Genomic DNA, 22,650 nt, shown 5'->3' with positions numbered 1-22,650 from the left:
CTTCACTGAATGAGCTTATGATTCACTCATAAAGACCGTCAGGTGTCGCCACCTACTGGAGTATAAAGGTAACCTTCAGAAAGAGTCTTTGAAAGATCCCCAGCACTAATGCACAGACCGACAGTCAATCTTCAGAGACACTGACAAGCAGAGTGATACGAACAGTGAAAACCCCAGTGCTGCTAGCAAAACAAACCACTGACCCTGATGTATTTCTCCAGAGCCTGAAGTGTGTCCTTCAAACCAGTTCATTGTGAATCTGAAGCCAAATTTAGAAATACGCTCTGCAATTTAGTTATGATTAAAGGAACATCCTTGATCCAGCAATGACCCCAGAGGAATGAGCCTTTCCTTGTGCTGCTCCAACATGTTACTGAGCGTCTCACACTCACAAATACAACGAAAACACTAATTAAACATTAATGACACCTCTATAGAACACTTCGTTTGCAGCTGCAGGAAATAAACACATTGCAGCTTACCATAGGAAACATCGCATTTACTGTAAATGGGTCAGATAATCATGGTTTGACGAGAGAGCTTCACTTCATAGAATCAAAGAATCAATTTTCCTTTGCCTAGAGCATGAGCACTTTCTACCTTTGAATTGAATAGCTGAACAAACGTTTGTGTACTTGCTGTAGTGAAGTCTTCGGCCTGCTGTCAGGAGTGAATCTGATGACCCAGCAGGAGTGCGGTGTTGACCTGGATTTTATTGATCTTCTGGCCTTGCAAAGTGGGATTGTATTGTGGCATAGAGCAGGGTTTCGGATATGTTCCTCACTTTACACATACAAACATGTGCTGTTTCGTATTCAGTATAGTCTGTATTAAAAATGACACACTAACAGGGTTTTGGCTCCTTTGTTTGCTGGGCACCTACAAATATCTGCATGCACAGCATCACCATTCTCCACTGAGACTGTCCACCTGGAAGAAGTCATTTTCATTTCCTTTTATGAAAACGGTACAGTTACATTTACACATATACTACATGTACTGTATAATTACTGTGTATAGCACTTTGTTTTTGCAGCATGTTTAAACGACAAAACTTTCTTAACTACGTTTTTTGTAGGCTATTCTCAAATGCAACATTTAGCCTAGATGTTTATTAAATATTCCATATTAATTCTTTATGAAAAACTAACGTTTAGGAAAACAACTGTATGAATAAATAAATAAAGAGAAAAAAAGAGAAGAGCTTTGCATGTGTATTAAATCTGTCAAGTGCCAGAGAAAAACATCAAGAACATCCAAAGAATATTATAGGTAGTAGATGAGAATAAATGTCGGATGAAAAAAGATTTGTTATGAACTAACATGAAAAGAATATTGTGATGAAATCCATAATCCATAAACTCTCCCATTGGTGAAGCTTGTTGTTTTGTTCAAAAAGACTTCAATAAAGCTGCAAAAACCTATTTAACTTGTCAAAACAATATGCAACCTATTTTAAAAAATGAATTGTTCTTCACATTAAGATAAATTTATGACCAGTTCAGTGAGAAACAGTACTTTGGTTATAGTGAGATACTATGAGATTGTGAGCCTTAAAAGCTACAGAAGAGGAGACATGGAAGACTACAAATGTATAAATTAATATATTTTGTTGTTATTATTAATAGTATAAAATTACTTAAGATATAATAGCAACTATTGCCAGAAATATCTTACCTTATACACTGCAAAAAATACTCTCATTTATTATTTTTGTTTTGTTTTCAAGTACAAATATTAAAAATCAAGATACATTTACTTGAGAAGCAAATGACTTAAGATATACAGTCTTGTTGTAAATGAGATATGTTTTTGCTTAAAACAACAAGAAGAAAATCTGCAAAAGGTGTAAGAAAAATAAACATAATTAAATAGGAAATCTGGATTATTTTTCTTTACCTTACTGACAGATATTTTTCCTGTTTTAAACGAGGCTTAATATCTTATAGAACTTATTCTTAAGTTAATGTTTTATTGATTTAAGAATATTTATATATTTGTACCTGAAAACATGTCAAAAATATAAAGTAATAATTTATTTTTCCACTTATGAAAATTGAGTTAGATGTTGGATGGCCATTGATTAAAAAAAGCTGATAGCCACTGCTCTAACTTAAAATAATCAGCATTTCACACCAAAAGTTGTCGGCAGTGGACAGCTACGTCTAACCATCTTTGTATGCTGTACAATTTAAGTTCTCTCAGATGACATCTCACTGATCCTCTGTGAAACCTGTGGAAATATTACTCTGAGCTTAATAGGATGGTGGAAGGCGGAAATCTTGCACGAGACAGCGACCGCAATTTTCTGTGTGTCCCACAAGGGACAGGACTTGTCATGTATAACACAGACCCACTCAAGAAGAAAATGATGGATTTCACAGTTTGGCCTGTCTCATGCCTTGTGCATTTCAACTTTAGTTTGTTTTGAGGGAACACAAGGGAGAGAATGAACCGGAGAGGAAATGTATCATCATGATCATAGTCTCTGACACTCCTGAACGTGTTAATCTTTTGATGTTGAAGACTTACTCTTTTTTTTATTTTTTAGGCTGATTGTGATGTCACAATAAGAAGACATTGCCTCTGGGGTTTCAGATGGAGTAAATAACTTTTCCTGTCATTTACTCACCCTCATGTCTTTCCAAACCTGTATGTCTTAACTTAAAAATGATTATTGAAAATCAGTGGTGTCCAAAACAACACTTATGTTCATTAAACAGACAAGAAATATCTGCTTTAGAAAGTCATTTGGGTTTGGAACGACAAAATGACTGAATTTAAATTGGGGAAATTTTTATTCATTTATGCTTCTTTCAAATATGACTATCTTTGCATCAAGTTACAGTTTACTTTATCAATGCTATTGACGATAGCATTGATTATCACAATCATTGTAAACATGGCCTGTGATGTCGTAATGTACAATAACCTTTCCATTCTAATAACCATACAATGGGTGGTCATAAATAAATATGAGGGAACCCAAGAGCAGAAGCCTCTTCTAAGAACTCGACTGAAGTTTCTTCAGCAAAATAACAAAGAATTGGACGGTGGTAAATGCATTCATTTATCTATTTACTAGGCAGTTCTCACTCTAAAAAGAAGCAGGGTTCTCTTCACAGCAAGACTCCAGCATGACTCCGTACACAGAAAAAGCAAATGCATGAAAGAGAATTGAGAGCGCTTCCTTAAGCATCCATCCCAAAGCACCTATTACAACCCATCCACATTAAAACCCCGAATACACATAGAAAAATATCCCTTGATTCCCATTCCATAGTTTTTTTTTCCTCCACTCAGTCTCAGCGGCGGCATCTTTCTCGTGAAAGGTCTGCTGTTGGGTTCCTGGCTCCTATACGGCATTAAATGCACACTGAGGCTCTGAGCTGCTCTGTATCCTTTTAGATAGAAAAACAACAACAAAATGAGGAAACGCCTCATTGAAGAAGAGAAAACAGAGCTTTTTGTTTGTAATTCCCTGCTTAGCATTCTGGAAAAACTACTGGGAGATCGATGTAGCTGTCAATCTCTGGCCCTCTGTGACTTAGCTGATAGAAAAAATGACTTGAAACAAAAAAGATGAGTTTTTTTATATTATATGATTAATAATATACTTGTTGAGGAGAGGAAGCAAACCTGAAGAATTTCAGTAAGGAAGAATTATAATGGGAGTCAGATGGGGATATTCGTGGTCTAGAACTGAAAATCTGTATCCTAATTGAATAAGTTAACAAAATGGGCAATGCTGATAAATGCATCCTGCCAGAGGGAATTCAATAAATTAAAGATCCAGTTATGTCTGTATATACAGAATGTAAACACTGCCCCGTAGGCAAAGATGGACGTCGTCTTGCTTTAGCATTTAATATGTTTCCTGTTTAAAAGGCTTCACTAGACAGGGCATGCACCATGATTACACATACCTCAAAGTTCCTCACGAGCAAGCATTTGAATAACGCTCACAATATGGATTTTCATCTTCTGTATTTTTACAGTATATATACACAAATCAAACTGCGCATCTTCTGTATAATGTTTCATTGATGAAGACAAGTTCTCGGTCCCAACTGCAAAAATCGTAGAGAAAACAGTGGAGGTCAGCTTTGCTACTGTAAATGAGAGGAATACTTTGAAAGACATATTTAAGTTTCTGATTCTCCAATCTGAATTCTGCCCCCCCGCAGGTTTCATTGTTAAGCAAGTAAGGTGGCAGCAAAAAAAAATAAAAAAATAATTACCTTTCATTCTTTCATTTAATGATTCACTCAAGCGATGCATTCAAAAACACTGATTCATTCAGGAAGGATACTACTGTTCTTCATTTTTGGAATTATTTTCGGCTCTATACATATATTTTAGTGGACCAAAATAGGCAAGTAATTGAAAAACTGTATCTAAGTGACTCAACATTGTTTTTCACTTCTAATCTTTCACTAAGAGATTATCAGTGTGAGAAACTAAAAATGTAATTGTTTACTGGGACATCTAGTCTGTTTAAAAAAAAAATTTTTTTATATATATATATATATATATATATATATATATATATGCTAATCAACAGAGAACAGCATTACTGATAGAGACATAAAGGTAGACACAGTTTATAGGAAACCATTTTAATATTGATTTGCTTCTGATAAGGCTGAATGTTTATCTACCAAAGCTACTGTAGTTGCATGTCTACTAATTTCAGTAAAGAGAAATGAAGCCCACTTTTTTGCCAACCAAAGAAACTGGATTACACAGAAAACTAAAAGCATTCTGAATGGCCATCTCCTGCACGATTCATGTGACGGTATGGTCATTGTTCAGATGGTAAAAAAACAACAAATGCTTTCCTACTGCACGGACTCTGCCAAATTAGGGCTTCATTTTTCCAAACTGATTCAGGTTTCTGTCCAGTGACACAGATTCAGTGTTTGGTTATCATGGTTATCACCTTTAACAAAATGAATGTTTTCCAATGTCTTGTACTTATGAAGCCTACACAAGCACAATGAAGCCTCTATTCTCAGAACAGCATAGAACAAACTGGATCATGGATTGAACTGGAGTTAGACCTGCATATATGAATGTTAAAATGAGTTCCAGTAGGTGACTGAGGCCTCTTTTATTGGGCCAATATACAGATATCTTTGGGAAATTCACTAAGAATAAGTTGCGCCTGCCGACAGAGGCAATTCATTCCATTGTATGTTGTGTTAAACTGCCAGATTCAGAATTATGCAACAATAGATAATAGAACAAAAGCACCTGAAAATCTGCATGTCACAATTCCCAAATTAGCTGGTTGCTTCTGTGCATTATGGTTGTGGAGGACACAGTTTATACACTATTTTAATGGGACCGTAAAGCACCAAGTGTGGTCGACCACTCCACACATGCTCTTCTCCATTATTTGCTCATTACTTGTTGAATAACTGTTGTTATGATCTGTAGAAAATGTACATAAAGTAATTTTCCATCTGATTTCCGCCAGCGGTAGTAGCAGTTTTGTGAATAAGCCTCAATTTATTATAAGTCTAATTTGTCTGGAAACTTGTTTGTTTGGGCTGAAAATGAATGACTTACAGCTCAGGGCTATTTTAGTGCTAAAGATGTTTGCGTTGAAATATTGTGTTGCAACTGTTTAGTGAATTTTCCTCAGTGTTGTTTTTTTGTTTTTTCACAGATTCTCAAAAAATGCTAGATTTCCGTTACATCAAGAGAATATGTATTTTCACAGAGCCTTAAATTAGGGATTAATCCAGTAGTTCAAGGAAACAAAATCATGAATACAGTCTTAATTCAAAACCACTGAACAGTTTTAGGGCATGATAGATCGCCATATGATGTATTTTAATATGTATCTATATGTATATATACAGAAATATATACAGTTACTTTCAATACAAAGCTCCCACAAAATACACTGAGCATGCCGACAAATAAAAAGATATCTGGTCCAAGTAGGTGTAGAAGGTGAGGTGACCTTTGACTTGGGGGACCCCCAATTGGACAGCACGTGGACACTAGCGGTGAGCGGTAAACTCAGAAGTGGAGGGAAATAGCAGGGCCTCATGAGCTCCTAGTCTTTTACCAAACCCAGAGTGGACACAGAACAACAAACTGGTAGCAGGATGAAAAAAAAAAAATCTCCTATTGATTTCCACCTCATTTTCACAGACCAGTGCTTATCCGTCATGATCCTTCATACAGCCATTCACAGCTTATATCAGGATTGTCCAGTTTACCTAGGGACATAAAGTTTTCAAATATATCAAATATAATTTGAAATCCAGTAAACGGCTCCCCTAAGCTGAACGAGTTTAGAAGCAGAGGAAGGTGTTGAGGAGAAACGCAGAAAATCGAGAGAATTGGACAAGGTTGAGTCTGCAGTGTTGGGCTTATTGATCAAAAACATGATTAGCCTGCTTCATTTCTATTTGTCATATTCCTTGGCACCGAATGAGCAAATCTGGTCTTTATCCCCAAGAATGTCCTTCTTTATTGTCCATTCACAGGTAATCCAGTCAAACACCTCTAGGAATGAATGGTTTCGTCCGTTCTGACAGTAAGAATCCACATTCACTGCCTGTGAAGGAGCTCTTTGTTAGGTCCGGGGATGAATCTAAAAACAGACAAAAAGGGAGAGAAAACACACACGCATGCTTAGAACAAAGGTGAAATGCTTGTGAAGAACGAATCCCAGATTTTCAAACCAGCTAAGAAAGCTCCTTTGAACTGTGAAACTATTGTTTGTGTGTAGATGATTGTAATTTGTCTACTGTAACATGTCTATACTGTTAATGGAGCGATTGGCACAGAGCGCGTAATGTTTTCAGTTGCCCATCTGCCATCTCACGTCTCTGTATGTTTCCTGTTTACACTGCACAGTGAAAAGAGCTCAGTAGCATTGCCAAGAGGGAAATAAGATTCTTTTCTTCCTCTCCGATTCTCCATCCCTCGATTTCTCTCTCTTTGTGACTTCAGGGACCCCTATTTAGTCTGTCTGGTGAGCGTGTCTTGCTCTCAATGCTACATTGTGCTTCACTCAGACCGTTATTAATGATTTGTCTTCTCCCTCCTCAGACTGGAGGAAATGCACGATAACAGCCACAGTCACTAACGATAAGCCAATCTAATGTCAGCGCAAATCGTCTTTTGATGGGCTTCCAAAAACCTTGTCGCTGAATGAACACGTCGCAGTCCTCACACAATCAATGTTTAATATCAATCTCAAACACGCCACTTACATTATGACACCACTGCTGAGTGTCTTTCTGTCTGTCTGTCTGTCTGTCTATCTATCTATCTGAGAGATAAATGAGAAGTTAGGTAGAGAATGACAGACAAATAGAAGGATGGATAGATAGACAGACTGACAGATGGACAGACAGACTGACCGACAGATAAGATTACAGATAGATAGATATATAACAGACAGACAGACAGACAGTAAGATAGATAGATAGATAGATAGATAGATAAATAGATAAATAGATAGCTAGATAGATAGATAGATAGATAGATAGATAGATAGATAGATAGATAGATAGATAGATAATTCATGCATTCATCAATCAATCCATTCCACTCAGAGCTCGGTGGTGTTTTTATCATAAAGTCATGATGTCAGTAGTGCAATGAAGCTAATTAAATGCTCAAGCTTGTGGCTTCGCCCTCAGCACATAAAGCATATGCTGACATTTCTCTGTCTAGATGTGAAGGCAGGCAGCCAGGTGTGAGCTACAGATTGAGAGAGAGACATAGACAGAGGCTGAGAGAGTGACTGGGGACAGAAATTAGAAGCACCCCTTGGGGCACCCTATAACCCAACAGACAGACAGCTATCATGCGGCAGAGTTACGCTCCGTGTGCTCCCATCATCCTGCGCAAGGCACGGCAGAGGAGGAGCTGTCCATCATAACAGATCCCCTCTGGAAAGGGACCAGTTCACGCCAATCAAAAGAGGTTAGCCAGCCAATGACAACCAAACACAGCACCCTGGCTAACATCAGTAATATCTTGCACTCCTGTGGCACTGCACCAATGCTAACATGAGACAGGGAATACAGCTGCTGCTTTGACAAAGGATGCAAAAATCTCTTTGTGTACAATAAGCCGATTTGCTGGACTTAAATGCTTGTTTTAAATACAGTGCATGCAAACGTTAGCTGACAGCTCTTTGTCGTAGGCTGAATGTTCCTTGTCTTTCCTCTCCAAATAAAAGCTTTTGCATGCTGTGCAACTTCCAACCCCCACATACAATGCAAGACGCAGTATTGTGACCCTGATGCAATTTGTCTTTGGCTGTCTGCTAGCATGCATAGCTCTGTGTCTCCCAGTGTGGTTAGTTATATTGGAATCTATGCAAATGATGCCATATTTCCTCCATCTCTGCTCAGTTGTCCTCTACTGTCTGCTACAGCTTCCATTGATTGGCTAGATCCAGGGTAAAAGCACATCCCAAAGACATTTGTTGTACTATTTCCATTTTAATTCTTAAATGATATATCAGTTTTGTTGTGCATGCTCCATGAGCTAAAAATGTAATCTGGTTTAGGTTATGCAGCTGTTGAATGTGACTTTTACATGAGTATAGCATACAGAAAGACTCCAGACAGCATGAATGTGTTAGAATTAATTTAATGTGACATTGACAGCTGAAATAGATACAGATACAGTCAAAGCTCTGGGTTCAACAGGACTCTTGGGACAAACTGACTTAATCATCATGTGATGTAATCTTAAACCATCACTTGGCAGATTACTTTTGCTCTGAAAATCCACACAGATGGGATTCTTTAAATCTAGTAAAAAGCCTCCTGTTAAGAATGTGTGTTTCAAAGACAAATGAGGAAACAGAGAGGAAACAGCAAGCCATTACAATTTCTCAGAAATAAACATACTGTTTCCATGTAAAAGTATTTGTGGAACATGCATAAAAAAAAAAAAAAAAACCTGGTTCAGTGGACAAATTGGTTGGAATTGACTATTCACACACATATATTTACAATATTAACATATTGACAACATCTAAAATGTTTAGATTTAACATAAAACAACCTTAGAGACATATAAATGTTTCTGAACGTAATGAAACATTGAGTTAATTGGAACAAATAGGTGGACTATTGTATATAACTGAAGACATTTATGAAATATGTAGATATATAAAATATAATGGCTTCCCATTTACTGTATTTAAAGCATTTATGTCAACCTGGTAATAATGCAATCCATTCTATTCTTACGTTACGTTTCAAGTCACCATAAAACATGATATATTTCTGTGACTTTGTATCATTGACACTTCTAAGCAATACAATGTTTGGTCTTCAATGTCTTCTATCCAACTTCTTCATGAAAAAGGACTTTAGAATATCTTACTTTCTAAATCCTATATCGAAGTTAATGAATGATACAAGGATAGGCATGAAACAGTTGATTAATTCTTTCAAATAAGTAATCGATAACTACATACACTATTCTTGTCACACTTTAGATTAGGGTCCAATTTTCACTATTAACTAACTATACTTTTGCCTCAATATACTCCTAATTACTGCTTATTAATACTTAATAAAGTAGTTGTTGACAATTAAGTTAAGAATTGGGTAGGATTAGGATTTAGAATAAGGTCTTGCAGAATAAGACATTAATAGCTTTATAAGTAACAATAAACAGCCAATACCCCACTAATATTCATGCTAATAACCAAGTAGTTATTAGTGAGAATTGGACACTAAAGTGTTACCAATATTCTTCTTAACTCACCAAAGTATTTAAAATGAGATGGGTACATCTGGGGACTTAAAATTTTGATGTTAAATATATGGGCTATTGTATTGTAAGTGTTCTACAGTCAATACACAGTGTTAAGTTCAATTACATAAGTAACTGTAATTACAGAAAAAAATAAGAGAAAAATAATTAAAGTACTGTAACTAATTACATAGTAACTAGTTACATCCAACACTGATAAGTCGGTGCTGATAGCTTTGCGTGCAGCATGCCGAAAAAAAAAATAAATAATATATATATAGGTATAATATTAAGTTTATATGGTAAAATTTTATAAAAATTATTGTCATTGTACATTTATCTGCTTATTCTTATTTTATTTTATTTACAGTTTTTTGGGGGGTTATGGGCTCAAAATGTCTATATTTGTAAAATTTAACTATACAGATGTATATAATATAAATATAAAGGAATCATATATTTGTTTCTAAATCTCTCCATAACTGAATACATTTAAGATGCTGTCAATATGTCCATATTGTAGACTTCATCATCTATCCAAATGTATGTATGGATTCCTATAAATACTAATGAGATTGGGATGCTTTGTTCTGGCCTCTGACAGTGGATAAGGGACATCCTGAGGTGATTTCTCCAGCCTGGAGAAAATGGCTCTCAGTTGTACAATAGCTACAGGTTGAGTCCAACTCTCCTCTCAAATGAGGCAGATGAAGGTACATGAACTGGGGGAGGATGTAAACCTTGTCTTCGTGTTTATGCATTGATTTTGGTTGCATTTTAAGGAAAGAAATGATACAGCCATTAGGAACAGGTATGAGTAGGTATATGCACGGCGAGGGTGAGGGTATCTCTCAGCCTCTTTCACTGTGTGCCTTCCTCAAAAGAGGCCTGCCTTGTCTGGAGCTACAGTCAAGGAGGGGTCCCTCTCTGTAAGACATAAAGAAAAAAAGAGAAAAAAGGGTGTCAGGCACACGTGATTGGCTTTTTTCTTACTCACATGCCAATTTGTAAAAACGAGAATGCACGCCACACCAGCGTTTGTGAGTAAACAAGCTTGTGTGTGTAAGCGTGAGAAGTTTTCAGAGCAAAAAAAAAAAATAATACTGCAAGTGATGGTTTTAGCATTTAGCTTTCTTTTTGTTTGTTCTGATCATAGACAAACATCGCTAGATTGCCTTGGAAGGACCGGGAGGGAGTGTTGGGTCGAGATGGGGGAGGAAGGTGACCGAGCCAGCAAGATGGTCAAAGGTGTTTATAAAAAGCCAGCGCTGGATTCAAACAGATAACCAACTCTCCAGTGAAGCAGATCATACACTCCAGGCTAGGAGGTTACAGGAAGTGCACACCTAGACACACACGCACAAATACACCCTGCACACCTCAAAGAAAATGGGATAACGCTGGGGAACCCACAAACAAACATGGTATTCAAATCCCCACCATGCCTTGGAGCTTACAAAACGGCAGACAACAGAATAAAACGACGAGGCAAAATACTGATTTCAGCATTATGTACCTATTACTGACTACATGGTCATGCTTGAGCCCTTTTCGCCGTGTGTGTGTTTGCACGCTCATTAATTTGAGCCTGTCCCTAGGTGCGTGTAACAGCGTGTTTGCATGCATGCAATTATGCTGCATTTGTACAATGGCACAGTATATTTTGGTACAGAGACGGTTTGCTTGTGCATCTGTTACTTCATCGGTTTCTATTCGGTAATTACTGGGCCGACTGCCGCGTTCACATTTTTCATTATGTTGGTGTGTGCACACACTTATAAATTACGCTGACTGGAGAATAGACACTGGAGGAGGAATATATTTGTGGCTTTTTAATCATCTGCAGCATATAAACACACTCACAAACACAAACACTGACTCAGCAATAATTATGTTTGGGACTGTAATGATCTTGATGAGCAGTGATTAAAATGTGCAAGCCTAATCATATGGCTCAAGATGTTTAAAAAAATGGAAATGCCAACCTTGATGAGGAGAAGGACGCCACTGAGCTTCTGGCGAGCCAGCTTCGGTGGCCCTCAGAACTAAAAAGTTGAATATGGCTGGGTGTTCTGGGAAGAAAGATATGAGGGAGGGGAAAAAAGGAAGTTTAATATCAAGAGCGGGGTTTTCTTTCCCATGTACCTGTGCTCTACATTTGTAAAGAATAATAAATTTGGTTGTTTCTTTACAGTTCTTCTCTATTCATTGTCAATTAGAGATAAAGAAAGAATTCACCTTAAAATGCCAATTCTGTTATATTTACTCACTTTCATGTCATCCCAAACCAAACAGCAGAAATCTTTGAAGGACTGCTATGCAACTATTGCCACACAATGAGCTGTCAAGCTCCAAATAATAACCAAAAAGCTGTAGTCAACATGATTTGTATGCTATATACCATATAATTCTTAAGCTTTTTTGAGGTAAAGACTGAACGTTTAGAAAACATTAACTCAGATTAGTCATCTTTACCAAAGCTTTCATCATCCCAAATCCAAATTCCAAAAAGGTGCATTAGAAGCTTCGCCGCTGATTCTTTTGTGTGTAGCAATCAAACATGGCATATCATTTCTGAATTTGTACGAAAATGAATGCAAACTTGGTCTAGACGTTAGCTTTAGGGCAGGATTATCAGTGAATATTGAGTTTTGAATTATGAATAATCAGTAAATAAGGTCTGATTACCATTTCCTCTGGCAGATAATAACACTTGTGTGACGTTTTTCTTTTGACTTTTTTGGAGCTTGAAAGTTTCTAGTCTTGCCATTGTTGTGAGGGAAGAGCACTGAAACAACACGAGTGTGAGTAAATAATTTTAATTTCCGTGTAAACTTTCCTTGCTTGACACAAGTGGGCACATTATTTTATTCATTCTGTTTAAAGATACTTTAACACTAATGATTCAAGAGATGCTTTCTCTGGTTCATTAGGTTTGTATGCATGATCTTACCTGGGAAATCTGGAAAATCATCCAGCCACCTTCGGATAAGCAGGGCTTGGGATAGTTTAAACCCGAGCAGATGCCAAGGAGGAAGCAAACCCCCTGTAACACTATCTACTTGTGTCCACTGTCACATGACTCTCACAGATCCGCTGTCTGTCACCTCTCTACTGAATCAGCGTATGGGAATACTGATCTGCTCATCAAGTTTTAATATTGTGTCATGCCTACTTCCTGTCAGAGTTGATGTTTAGTTTATTTTTGTCTGACTTGTGTCTTGACGTCCTGAACTTATTTAGTTTCCTATTTCTTAAGTTGAACTCAGCACAGCATCTTTATAATGCTGCATTAGGACTAAATGAAGAAGATGTGTTGTCTGAACACGCGCTACTGCCACATGGTATCATGAGGAATTAACAGGTTAGTGAGGTGCAGAGTTACATGTGTCCCTTGGTCTTATAAGACAATCTTTAACTGAATCTTTTTTTTCAGAAAAAAAAGAAAAGAAAAGTTGCATGTGTGTGTTGGTTATGTGTGTGAAGTGATGTTGAGCATGTTCCGAGCCCTCACCCTTGTGGTCTTGATCTTGTTCCCAGAGGAACACATCCAGCCGGAGTTGTCTGGTAGTGTCTTACACTCCTCTCCCTCCAGACACGGCTCCATCTCACACCACCACTTCCCAATCACGATGGAGGCTGGAGACACACACGCACACACAAGAGAAATTTCAACAAGTTTCAAACGTGGACAAATTAAAAGTAGTTTACAGCGTTTTTTTTTTTTTATTGAACAGTAATAGGAGTGCATGAAAAATATTGGCCGATAATTAATGCACTGATTTGCACAGCTCGTCAGTTAACAACGGCTCTGTATAGTTATAGCTGCTCTATGTGAAATCACGCACGTAATGGAATTTACAGCTGATTAGAGAACCGGCTTTACTGACGAGATGCGCAATAAATATCGGCCGATATTTATCATGCACCCCTAAACAGTAATGTGCAATGTCCTTTTTGGGAAAATACTACAAGTGATTTGTTTTGTTTAAAAATCTTATAAATGTTTGCATAATTTGCATAATACCTATATTAATATCTTGTTCAAAACAATCACTTCAGCAAAGTCTTTACTTTTTTAGTTTAGTCTTAGTTTATTTTGACTGAATACTTTTTGTTTAATAAATAAACTGTCATTAAAATGTTAATTAAAAAAAATACAAAAAACTAAATATTTAAAAGACAAATATTTGGAAAAGATTGAAAAGAGATCCCAAAATAATTTATGATTTCACAGTACCGTAATGCAAATATGTGTGTGTGTGTGTGTGTGTATATATTTTAAATCATTAGAAATGTAAAATTTTACATTTTGAATACAAATTAACAAAATCCACTTAAAGGTTCAGTTTGAGGAAAGTGTTGTGATAGTTTTGTGCCATCAAATGATCTAGAGGAGAATAAATTCAAATCTTGTCTTTCAACCTGGTGCACCTTTAGTGTTGCACCCTATATCTGATTTATTAAATAAATCTTTAACAATGTGACAATTCTTGGCTTTTTAGACTTTAAACCGTTAACCAGGACTATTCTAACCATCCTAATCATGGGTTATCTTGTCTCATGCTATTAATAAATAAATTCTAGACATTCATTCTTCATCAATTCTTATTTGCATATTTATGAGGTCAATCACATTGACTGAACTAGCAACGAGTATGTGACCGGTTTTATTTGATTGTCCGTCTGTGGAAATGTCACCATGTAAATCCACTATGCCATGTTTTGCTTTACCTGATGAAGCATGTGAAAGTTTCTGTGACTGAACAAAGAGCCTGAATATTTAATAAGGCAAGCACTCTTTAGTTTACAATTGGTAAAGTGATAACTCAGGTTAAAGTGAAAAGTGAAAAGCCACATATTTTACCTTGATATTACACTGAATTAAAAAGGCATTCAGTATATTCTGACATAAATATTCACTGAATAACATTTGCTGAATAGTTTCTCTCAGGCTAAAAGCAAATGAAAAAAAAATCCCACTTGTAATCAGCATGGGTTTTGAGTATGTATTTGTGTGTGTATGTGTCAGGGAGAATTCACTGCTACACACAACCGAGGGAGGAGGAAGAGAGGAAGACACGTGGTGATGACAGAAATGGAGGCTGCCTCGAGTCAATGTGTTTTCCCTCGACGAAACGAGCTCTAGAAATGTTTTCCGTAGTTTTAGTGTAGCTTCTATTTCAAACCGATACACTAACAGCATACTGGGAAATCATTTCAATGGACATATTTTTTTTTAACTAAAACACAGTTTTAAGACATGAAAGGTGTTTTTTTAAATCAAAATTTGGAAAAAAAATTTTGCTGCTCTGGTCATACAAACACTGCTCCGGGTGTGTGTTCATGGTGTGTGTTCACTGCTGTGTGTGTGAGTGCACTTTGGATGGGTTAAATGCAGAGCTCAGATATTGAGTATGGGTCACCATACTTGGCTGTATGTCACGTCACTTCAAATATGTAGTTTAAACATTTAATTCCTTCAGACATCAACAATTCTCTAGCTGCTAGTGTGCTCTTGTAGCTACTGATAAAAAAAACAAAAACATTTAAATCAATCCACGTCAAATAATAGTGTATATTTCAGCTCACATTGTTCATGTTACCTACTTCATTTTTATTTTATGATCATAAGGTAAAATTTAGAACAAACCTGAAATGTTCCTTTCCTTACATATATATATAAAAAAAGAAAAAAAAACCCTTTTCAAATTGAAATTTGTCTTGCTGTTCTAAACTTATATGACTTACTTCCTTCTACACACAAAATAGCACATTTTGAAAAACGGTAGTTACTATTTACTTTTATTGTACCGACACACATCCCAAAATATCTTTCTTTTAATTTAACAGAATAAAGTAAGTCACACAGGTTTGGAACAAAATGATGTGTAAATGATGACAGATGTATCATTTCTTTAGGTCTGTCGACCAACAAACCTATTTTTTTTATTACTTCTTGTTCTGCTGCAGTGAAGAGGATTTTCTGAGGTAAATTGTTTGGGATTTGAAGGTTAAAAGTCCAACTTAGATTTCATTATTCTGTACACTATCTTTGCTGTCTGTCACCAAGGTTAAAAGGTAAAAATTAATCAATATAAAGTCTTAGCTCAATAATCGCTCACTACTGAGCTAAATCCCAGCAGAACCTGACTCCTTTCTCCTCACAAACAGACTCTAAGCTCTCTGCTTTACATCCTTCAGATTTTAACAGCTGGGTTTCAGTCTTTTTGAAACCCTTATTCTACTTTTCTCACTTTTCTGTGAAAGCCTGAATCACAGCTTGCACTTTCAGTATAGGTGTGCAAGTGAGAAAGCCCGGGTTACATCCGAGATCCAGCAATTTGTTAAAATATAAATATAATCTCCATTATATGTTGTTTGTGGAGAAAAAAAAGCAATCCTTGAATGTCAGCAGTGTGGTGCACAAGTGAACCAATTATTATTTTTTCTCTTTACTATAATAAACATGAATAAAAATCAGAGTTACATCTTACATTATTACTGATCTGTTATATTTTGTCTCAATTATGTTTGAATCAATCAGTACCGCTAACATGTTAATGTGTTTCTGGGTCAAAACTACTGAAAATGACAGAGCAGTTCACATAATTATTAATCTAAAGATAAATAGATACAGATTGCGATTTGACCATGCCACCTTCTGTAGATTCAACAGATATGCAAACTCTGACTGTGCTATCTGTCCCATAATTCTTCACTCTCATGTGTGGTGCACACACTAGCCCAGGGTTCATTAAACACTAAACTCCCTCCGGTCTGAACGGAATGGAGAGTGATGACCACAGACTCTTCCTACTCCTTTTCCTGCCGCTTTTCTGTACAGCTCAGTTTTACTGTGTACCATCTTAATCACAGAGCAATTAGCGGTCAGCAGGGGTGTATACATGTTATTCCTAGGTTAAAGATAGGATTTTGTTGTTGTTCAGGACGAATTCCTGAAGTTACTCATCCACGGAAGAGATGAGATATTAGTTTTGTTATCATAGTCCGTCTTGTCCGTCATGTTTCAACACCCGAGTGGTCGAACTTAGCGATACTGTGTAAAATAGATCTGAAGTGCAGAATGACACACTTTACACGAAATGCTGCAATTTTTTTTTTTTGGAGAGCAGATATTGCACAGGTGTTTTGCCACAGGGTGCTTGTTCTCATATTTAATGTTCCTGAGCTCATACATTGAGAGGAACCAAAAAGCCTATTTTTTTATTACCAGGCAGTCAAAGATTGATATTCAGATACTCTAAATGTTGAAGCCATTTGAAAAATAGTGAAGTAATACCTGCAAAAGGCAAAAAGCAAAAAAGAGACAAAGAAATCAATTCCAAAGAAGAGAGCAATGATGGAATCACCGAAACCCAGATTCAAACTCTGGCCTGTGAAATGTGAGACTTTTTCTGAAAAAAGAAAAAAGAAAAAGAGATTTGTATTCAGGGCACTCAGGCTCTGTCTGAGCAGAATTTTCAGGACAACACCTGTATAACATGGCTATTTGGAAGATACATACATTTGAAGAAACATCAGTAAGTTCTGGTCCTTGGATTTGAAGGGCTGAGCATGTTCCAAAAGAGCTGATTAACAGTAACACTGCGACTCTTTCTGCAGTTTACATCCATTAGCTAGTAGGAGGCAACTAATGACTTTACAAGCGAGTCACTGAATCATCCATTCAGCTGATTCTTGGAATCACGCACCGATTCCTAAAAAAAAAAAAAAGATTTATTTAACTGACAAAACAAGTCCACGGTCTGTCCCAATAAAAGCGAATGTATGCAGCAAGAAAAAGGTATTCTATTCATTTGGTAGTAAAACATAAGTGATATTAATGGAAATCGCAGGAATCATCATAACCTTGGGCCACTTATCATGTGTATGATTTTATGAACGAGTCACTGAATCATTCACTCATCAGATTCACTGATTCATCCACGAACCAAGTATATTCAGTTGTTGCTTGGGCAGTTACTTTTTCTGTCTTTGTAACTATTTTTGATGGTAGAGCAAAAATATCTAAAATTAACTAGACACATCTGTCTAAAATAGAATTTACTCCGTATTCATGAAACTTTATTTCATTAAACCGTTTCATAAAAACATCACACACTCTCTGCTTTGTTTTTTTTCACCCAAATGAAGGCTAATTATACAATTCTACATGATTTTATTTATACACCTACCTTTTCTAATGTATACTTATACTAAGTGTTCATGATTAAACAGGTTTACACAAAACATGAGCAACATAACAGGTTTTCTACTATTCTGTAATACTCTAGAAGACACTTCCAGCACTTACTGCCAGTCCTTAAATGTGTGGATACAGCAGAGCCAAAGTGAGACAAATGGTCTGATGTCTACCGCACCAGCGTTTGACCCGTCTGACAGATGGCCTGCACTCTCCCTTTCCATCCCAAACTTGGCAAGAGAGCTCACGAGAGAGGACACCAGGGTCAGTACTTTTGCTCTCAGACTTTTATCTGTCTGGATTCATGCCAGACCCCGTTCAGGTGACCTTCTCAGTCTGAAGACAGCCCTTTCTCAACCGGGCCTTGATCCTTATATGGTTCTTTCCGGCATCTCGCCCTCTTCTGGGTCAACTGGCCATCGGAAAGTCACAACTACAGCAACTTTTTTTGCCATGGTAGCTTCAGCTGGACGGTGTTTGCTCCCAAGAGAGGGCAAGAGAAAGTGGATTACTGGAGCAGAGCAGGACCCATGGGGCCCAGGTCTCACTTTCCTGGTCATCTGTCTTCTTAGAGTCGCTTCTGAGCAGAAGTGTAGGTAGAGGTAGGCTGATTTAAATGTCAGTTTTTCCGGTTTGTGTCGTAATGGCTTGTGGTTGCGTTTGCTGAAGGTCCTTGATCATCATACTGTAAGTACTGGATGATTGGGAGCAGGTGTGGACCTTGTGACGTGCTTGTAGATCTGTGACCTCGAGCAGCACGCAGGCGGGCAGCACTGTCAGGTAACAGATAATGTCGTTTGTTGCTCGAGATTAAATAAATCAAGCTGTCAAAGGGTCTTTCATTAACATCACACTATGTTGTCTATCATTGATATCAAGTGACACACACACACACACACACAAATGATCTTTCAAAAGCAAAACTGAGAGTGACAGAGTATCCATCAATCATCTGTGAAAGGAAGCACCTTGAGAAACCATAAGAAGAGATTCAACACATGGCATAGTTAAATGGTTTCACTGAAGAATATATATATCTTTCTTAAATGTTACATAATTCTCATGTTAAATACATTTATAACGTTTTTTTAATATTAATAAAGCTAATAATAAAAAAACTAAAACAAATAAATAATACATTCACATTCATGTCACTGTTTGTGTATTCAATTTTATGGTTTTGTTGCATGGTTTCACTAAAAATGTGAAAAGAAATTGGCAAAAAGTTTTCTCACATGGTGTTCGAGCAAGTTTTAATAAATACATAATATTAATAATTTAGCAAAAAAAAAAATTCCTTCATATTAGTTTGTCTACTGACATATATTTTACACAATAAATGTATATAGTTTGTGCGTATTAATAAAACTTAAAGAGATAAAGATAACACACTCATTATACAGTTTACTAAAGTCTTCTGTATAAACTACATTACTTAAATGTGCAAATATTTTGCATTAATTTAAACATCGTAATTGCTTTAAAAATTAATTATAAAGATACAATTGTATTAGTTTTAATATTTTATTGTATTATTTTAAATTGAATTAATTATAAGTGTAAAATATACCCAACTGTGAAGTATTACACCCAAATAATAATGGCAATTACAGCACCTAAAAGAGTCTCATTTTGGCACACCCATGTAGCTTTGAATTTTTATAAGAAAACACCAGGGACTCCAGGATGGATTCAGCACCACACCGTTTTCTCGACGTCACTCAATCGATCACTTCCAGAGGAGATTAGGAGCACTAAGCAATTACACTTTAAGTTCTCGTGCTTTTCTTGCAGGTGTTAATTCACAGCGCAGGGGTCCGGATCAATACATCAGTGCAGATAATGGCCAGCCCCCTCTGGTCCCGCCTCCTGCTGTCCTCAACGTCATCAAAGTGAAGAATGAACTCACTCTTTAAATCCACTTCAGCCACTCTTTCTTTCTTTTTCTGCCCAGAGAAACGGTCTGTTAATGACCTGATTGATTAAATAAGGCCTTTGCTGGGCTCTTAGTGAGGATAGAATGACTGTTTTCTTTTTTGAGTAGGCGCAGGAAACGGTCGCAATAAAGCTGGATAAGGTGAGAGGGCGAGTCGAACGGCTCTAATGAACCTGGGGTGTAATTAACGGGGAGCCCAGACCAGGTCTCCTTCTGAGGGTCAGAGAAGGCCGACCTTGGAAGGGATGGAGTGCCATTAGTCGCCATTAGTGTTTTACATAGAGGAAGAAGTGTGGCTTGATTAGACATTCAAAGAGCAGCGTAAGGCCTCTCCATCATGACCCTGTCAAAGCTCTCCACTCTTAATGAAGAGACCTCAGAGTCCTCAGCCTTTCTTCAAAGTGAGCTTCACCATACAGTATGTGTGTGTTCTTCTTCAAAACTTTCAATAAATGCGCAAAATAATGCCTGATTATATATAGGCTCAGAAGATTCTCAACACATGAATTAGACTTTTTGGTTGCACTTTATTTTACAGTACGTGTGCTTACATGTACTTATAGTGAACTTACAGTGTATTTATCTAAGAAAGTTCTGGTAATACAAGGTAACTACACTGGGTAGGGTTAGGTTTAAGGGTAGGCTCAGGTTAGTACCTAGTTATGACATAGTTATTGTAATTACTATAATATGTACATAGTATGTACATGGGGAACATGACTGTAAAATAAAGTGCTACCGACTTTTTTTGATACTTTCTTTCCTGTATTTGTCTGCTTCATACTGGCATAGGAAGTTTGGACAAGGCCATATTGAAGGCTCATCCCTCAATAGCCGGAAGGTTTTAGTTACAGCCATGGATTTGTTAATTGCTAGTCAGCTGCAAGTGGTATTAGGGAAAGGACATTCTCATTTAAGAGAGTCCAAAAATCACACTGTGTGAAATGAAGAAACAATTTTGTCTCAACTGAGGTTGCAATTACAAGATGGAAAAATTGGAGTTATGAGACATAAAGTTGCAAGAGTAAAGAAGTTGCAACGTTAATAGTAATAGTAATAGCCATTTAATAGCAAATATTAAATGGTTGCATTCATGAGAAAATCTTAAATTTTACAAAATAAAAAAATTTAAATACAGTAAAGTGGCAATTGTTGTTGCATATTTGACATAAATTCCCAAATGTAATATATAAAGCTGCAATTGTGAAATATAATATCACAATCATGAAAAATTATGTTGCAGTTACAAGGTAAATTATAATTATTTATTTTCGCAACTGTGAGAAATAGTTGCGTTTATGAGACAAATAAGGTCAAATTCATCAGCTGCCGTTGTGAAAAAAAATCACAACTGTATGATATACAATACAGTTACAACTGTGATACATGAAGTGGCTACTGTAATTGTCCAAGACCTATTCATTTGTACAATATAAACTCACAATTTTGAAAACGTTGTAGAAGGCTAAAATTCTACAACTGTGATCTATGGTCACAATTAAGTGGAATAAAGTCACTAATTACATTAGTATTCCTAGCCTTTAAAAAAATAAAAATACATTCTCAGAGTCAGAAAAGTGTTTGTATTAGAGACATAAAGACAGAGCGAGAGCGAGAGCGAGAGCGAGAGAGAGAGAGAGAGAGAGAGATCTAGAAAGAGCAAGCAAGTGGAAAAATGAAAGGCTTTGTTTATTGGTGCAGAGCTGCTCTAATCGTGACCCGTCCTCTCTGCGGGCACCTGACTCACAGGTAGAGCTGTTTCAGAGTTCTTCTGCCCAGGTGCTCAGAGAAATGTGTGCTCATGGATTCTGACAGCTCCGTGCTTGCAGGGTGCCACTGATGTTCATTATTTCAGACTTCCATCGGACGCCTAGCAGTCACAATACTGCCTCTGTCTCATATGAGCACTAAGCGCTGTATTAAAACATCATTATTAAGGTGAGAAGCGAATGACACCATAAATATGCAATTAATCTTCAGAACTGGGGCAAAGTTTAATTGCGATTAAACAAACAGACAGTATATGCAAATGTGGAAACATTATGAGAGTGGTTCTAATTATGAAGTTACACATAATGGTAATTAAAAAGCTTGCATCCTGCAATGCCCTTGCTGGTTTTCATAGTGGCACACATCACTGCTTCTGATTGGGCTCGTGTAAGAAGTCTTGCAATCTTATTGCACATGTCTGGAGGAGCATACATACATACGTAATCTCATGCATTTTAGTGGGTATTGATCAGCTATGTTTATGAAGTCATTTTGCTCACTTGAAGTGTATCTAGTTCGTGTGTGTTCTGCAGGGCTTTTATCAAATGCACCATGACAACCTGTCATGCTCTGCATTAAAGGCCCCCAGCAAAACAGAAGGGCTCATTCTACATCAGTGATGTTTACGGAAAGAGTGTGTGTGTGAATGTCTGTACAACACAGAGAGACGAGGAAAGAGGATGGAAAACAGCTTGAAAAAAAACAAAAACGAACGAATGTAAAAGTGGAAACGGCAGCGGACTTTCAGACAATATTAACATTAGCGAAAGATGAAACATATCTGAGATTGTGTTTTTTGTGCTTATGACCCTGTAAAATTGGGTCTAAAGATGGGTTATTTAATCCCTGTGTTTGTGAACAGCCCCATATGTGTGTATGTGGTGAATAAACCCAGCATTTGACATGTTAAAAGGAATGTTCTTTACTAAGAGTCTTGTTGGGCCTGACATAACTGGGACGTATTCTCCTTGTCAAAGCTAATAATCAA

General features: G+C 36.9%; 1 protein-coding gene across 3 annotated transcripts in view; it reads right to left on the bottom strand.

The window, feature by feature from the left end:
* Positions 1-4,623: 4,623 nt before the first annotated feature.
* Positions 4,624-22,650, bottom strand: part of tafa1b (TAFA chemokine like family member 1b) — a 129,807-nt gene continuing 111,780 nt past the window's right edge. The window contains exons 4-6 of one of the 3 annotated variants that reach the window (XR_003293252.1): positions 13,265-13,389; positions 11,736-11,822; positions 4,624-6,613 (exon numbers count right to left, since the gene is read on the bottom strand). Coding sequence is in view for 1 of the 3 variants with exons in the window: in XM_026275394.1 (XP_026131179.1) it covers positions 6,596-6,613; positions 13,265-13,389 (143 nt within the window). In the remaining 2 variants the exon portion in view is untranslated. Of the gene's footprint in view, positions 6,614-10,134; positions 10,678-11,735; positions 13,390-22,650 lie in introns of those variants that run through there. The other 2 variants (XM_026275394.1, XR_003293251.1) reach the window with 2 other exon arrangements.

Source organism: Carassius auratus, chromosome 11 (genome assembly GCF_003368295.1).
Source record: "Carassius auratus strain Wakin chromosome 11, ASM336829v1, whole genome shotgun sequence".
NCBI lineage: Eukaryota > Metazoa > Chordata > Actinopteri > Cypriniformes > Cyprinidae > Carassius > Carassius auratus.
This window is presented reverse-complemented; position numbering and strand designations above follow the sequence as displayed.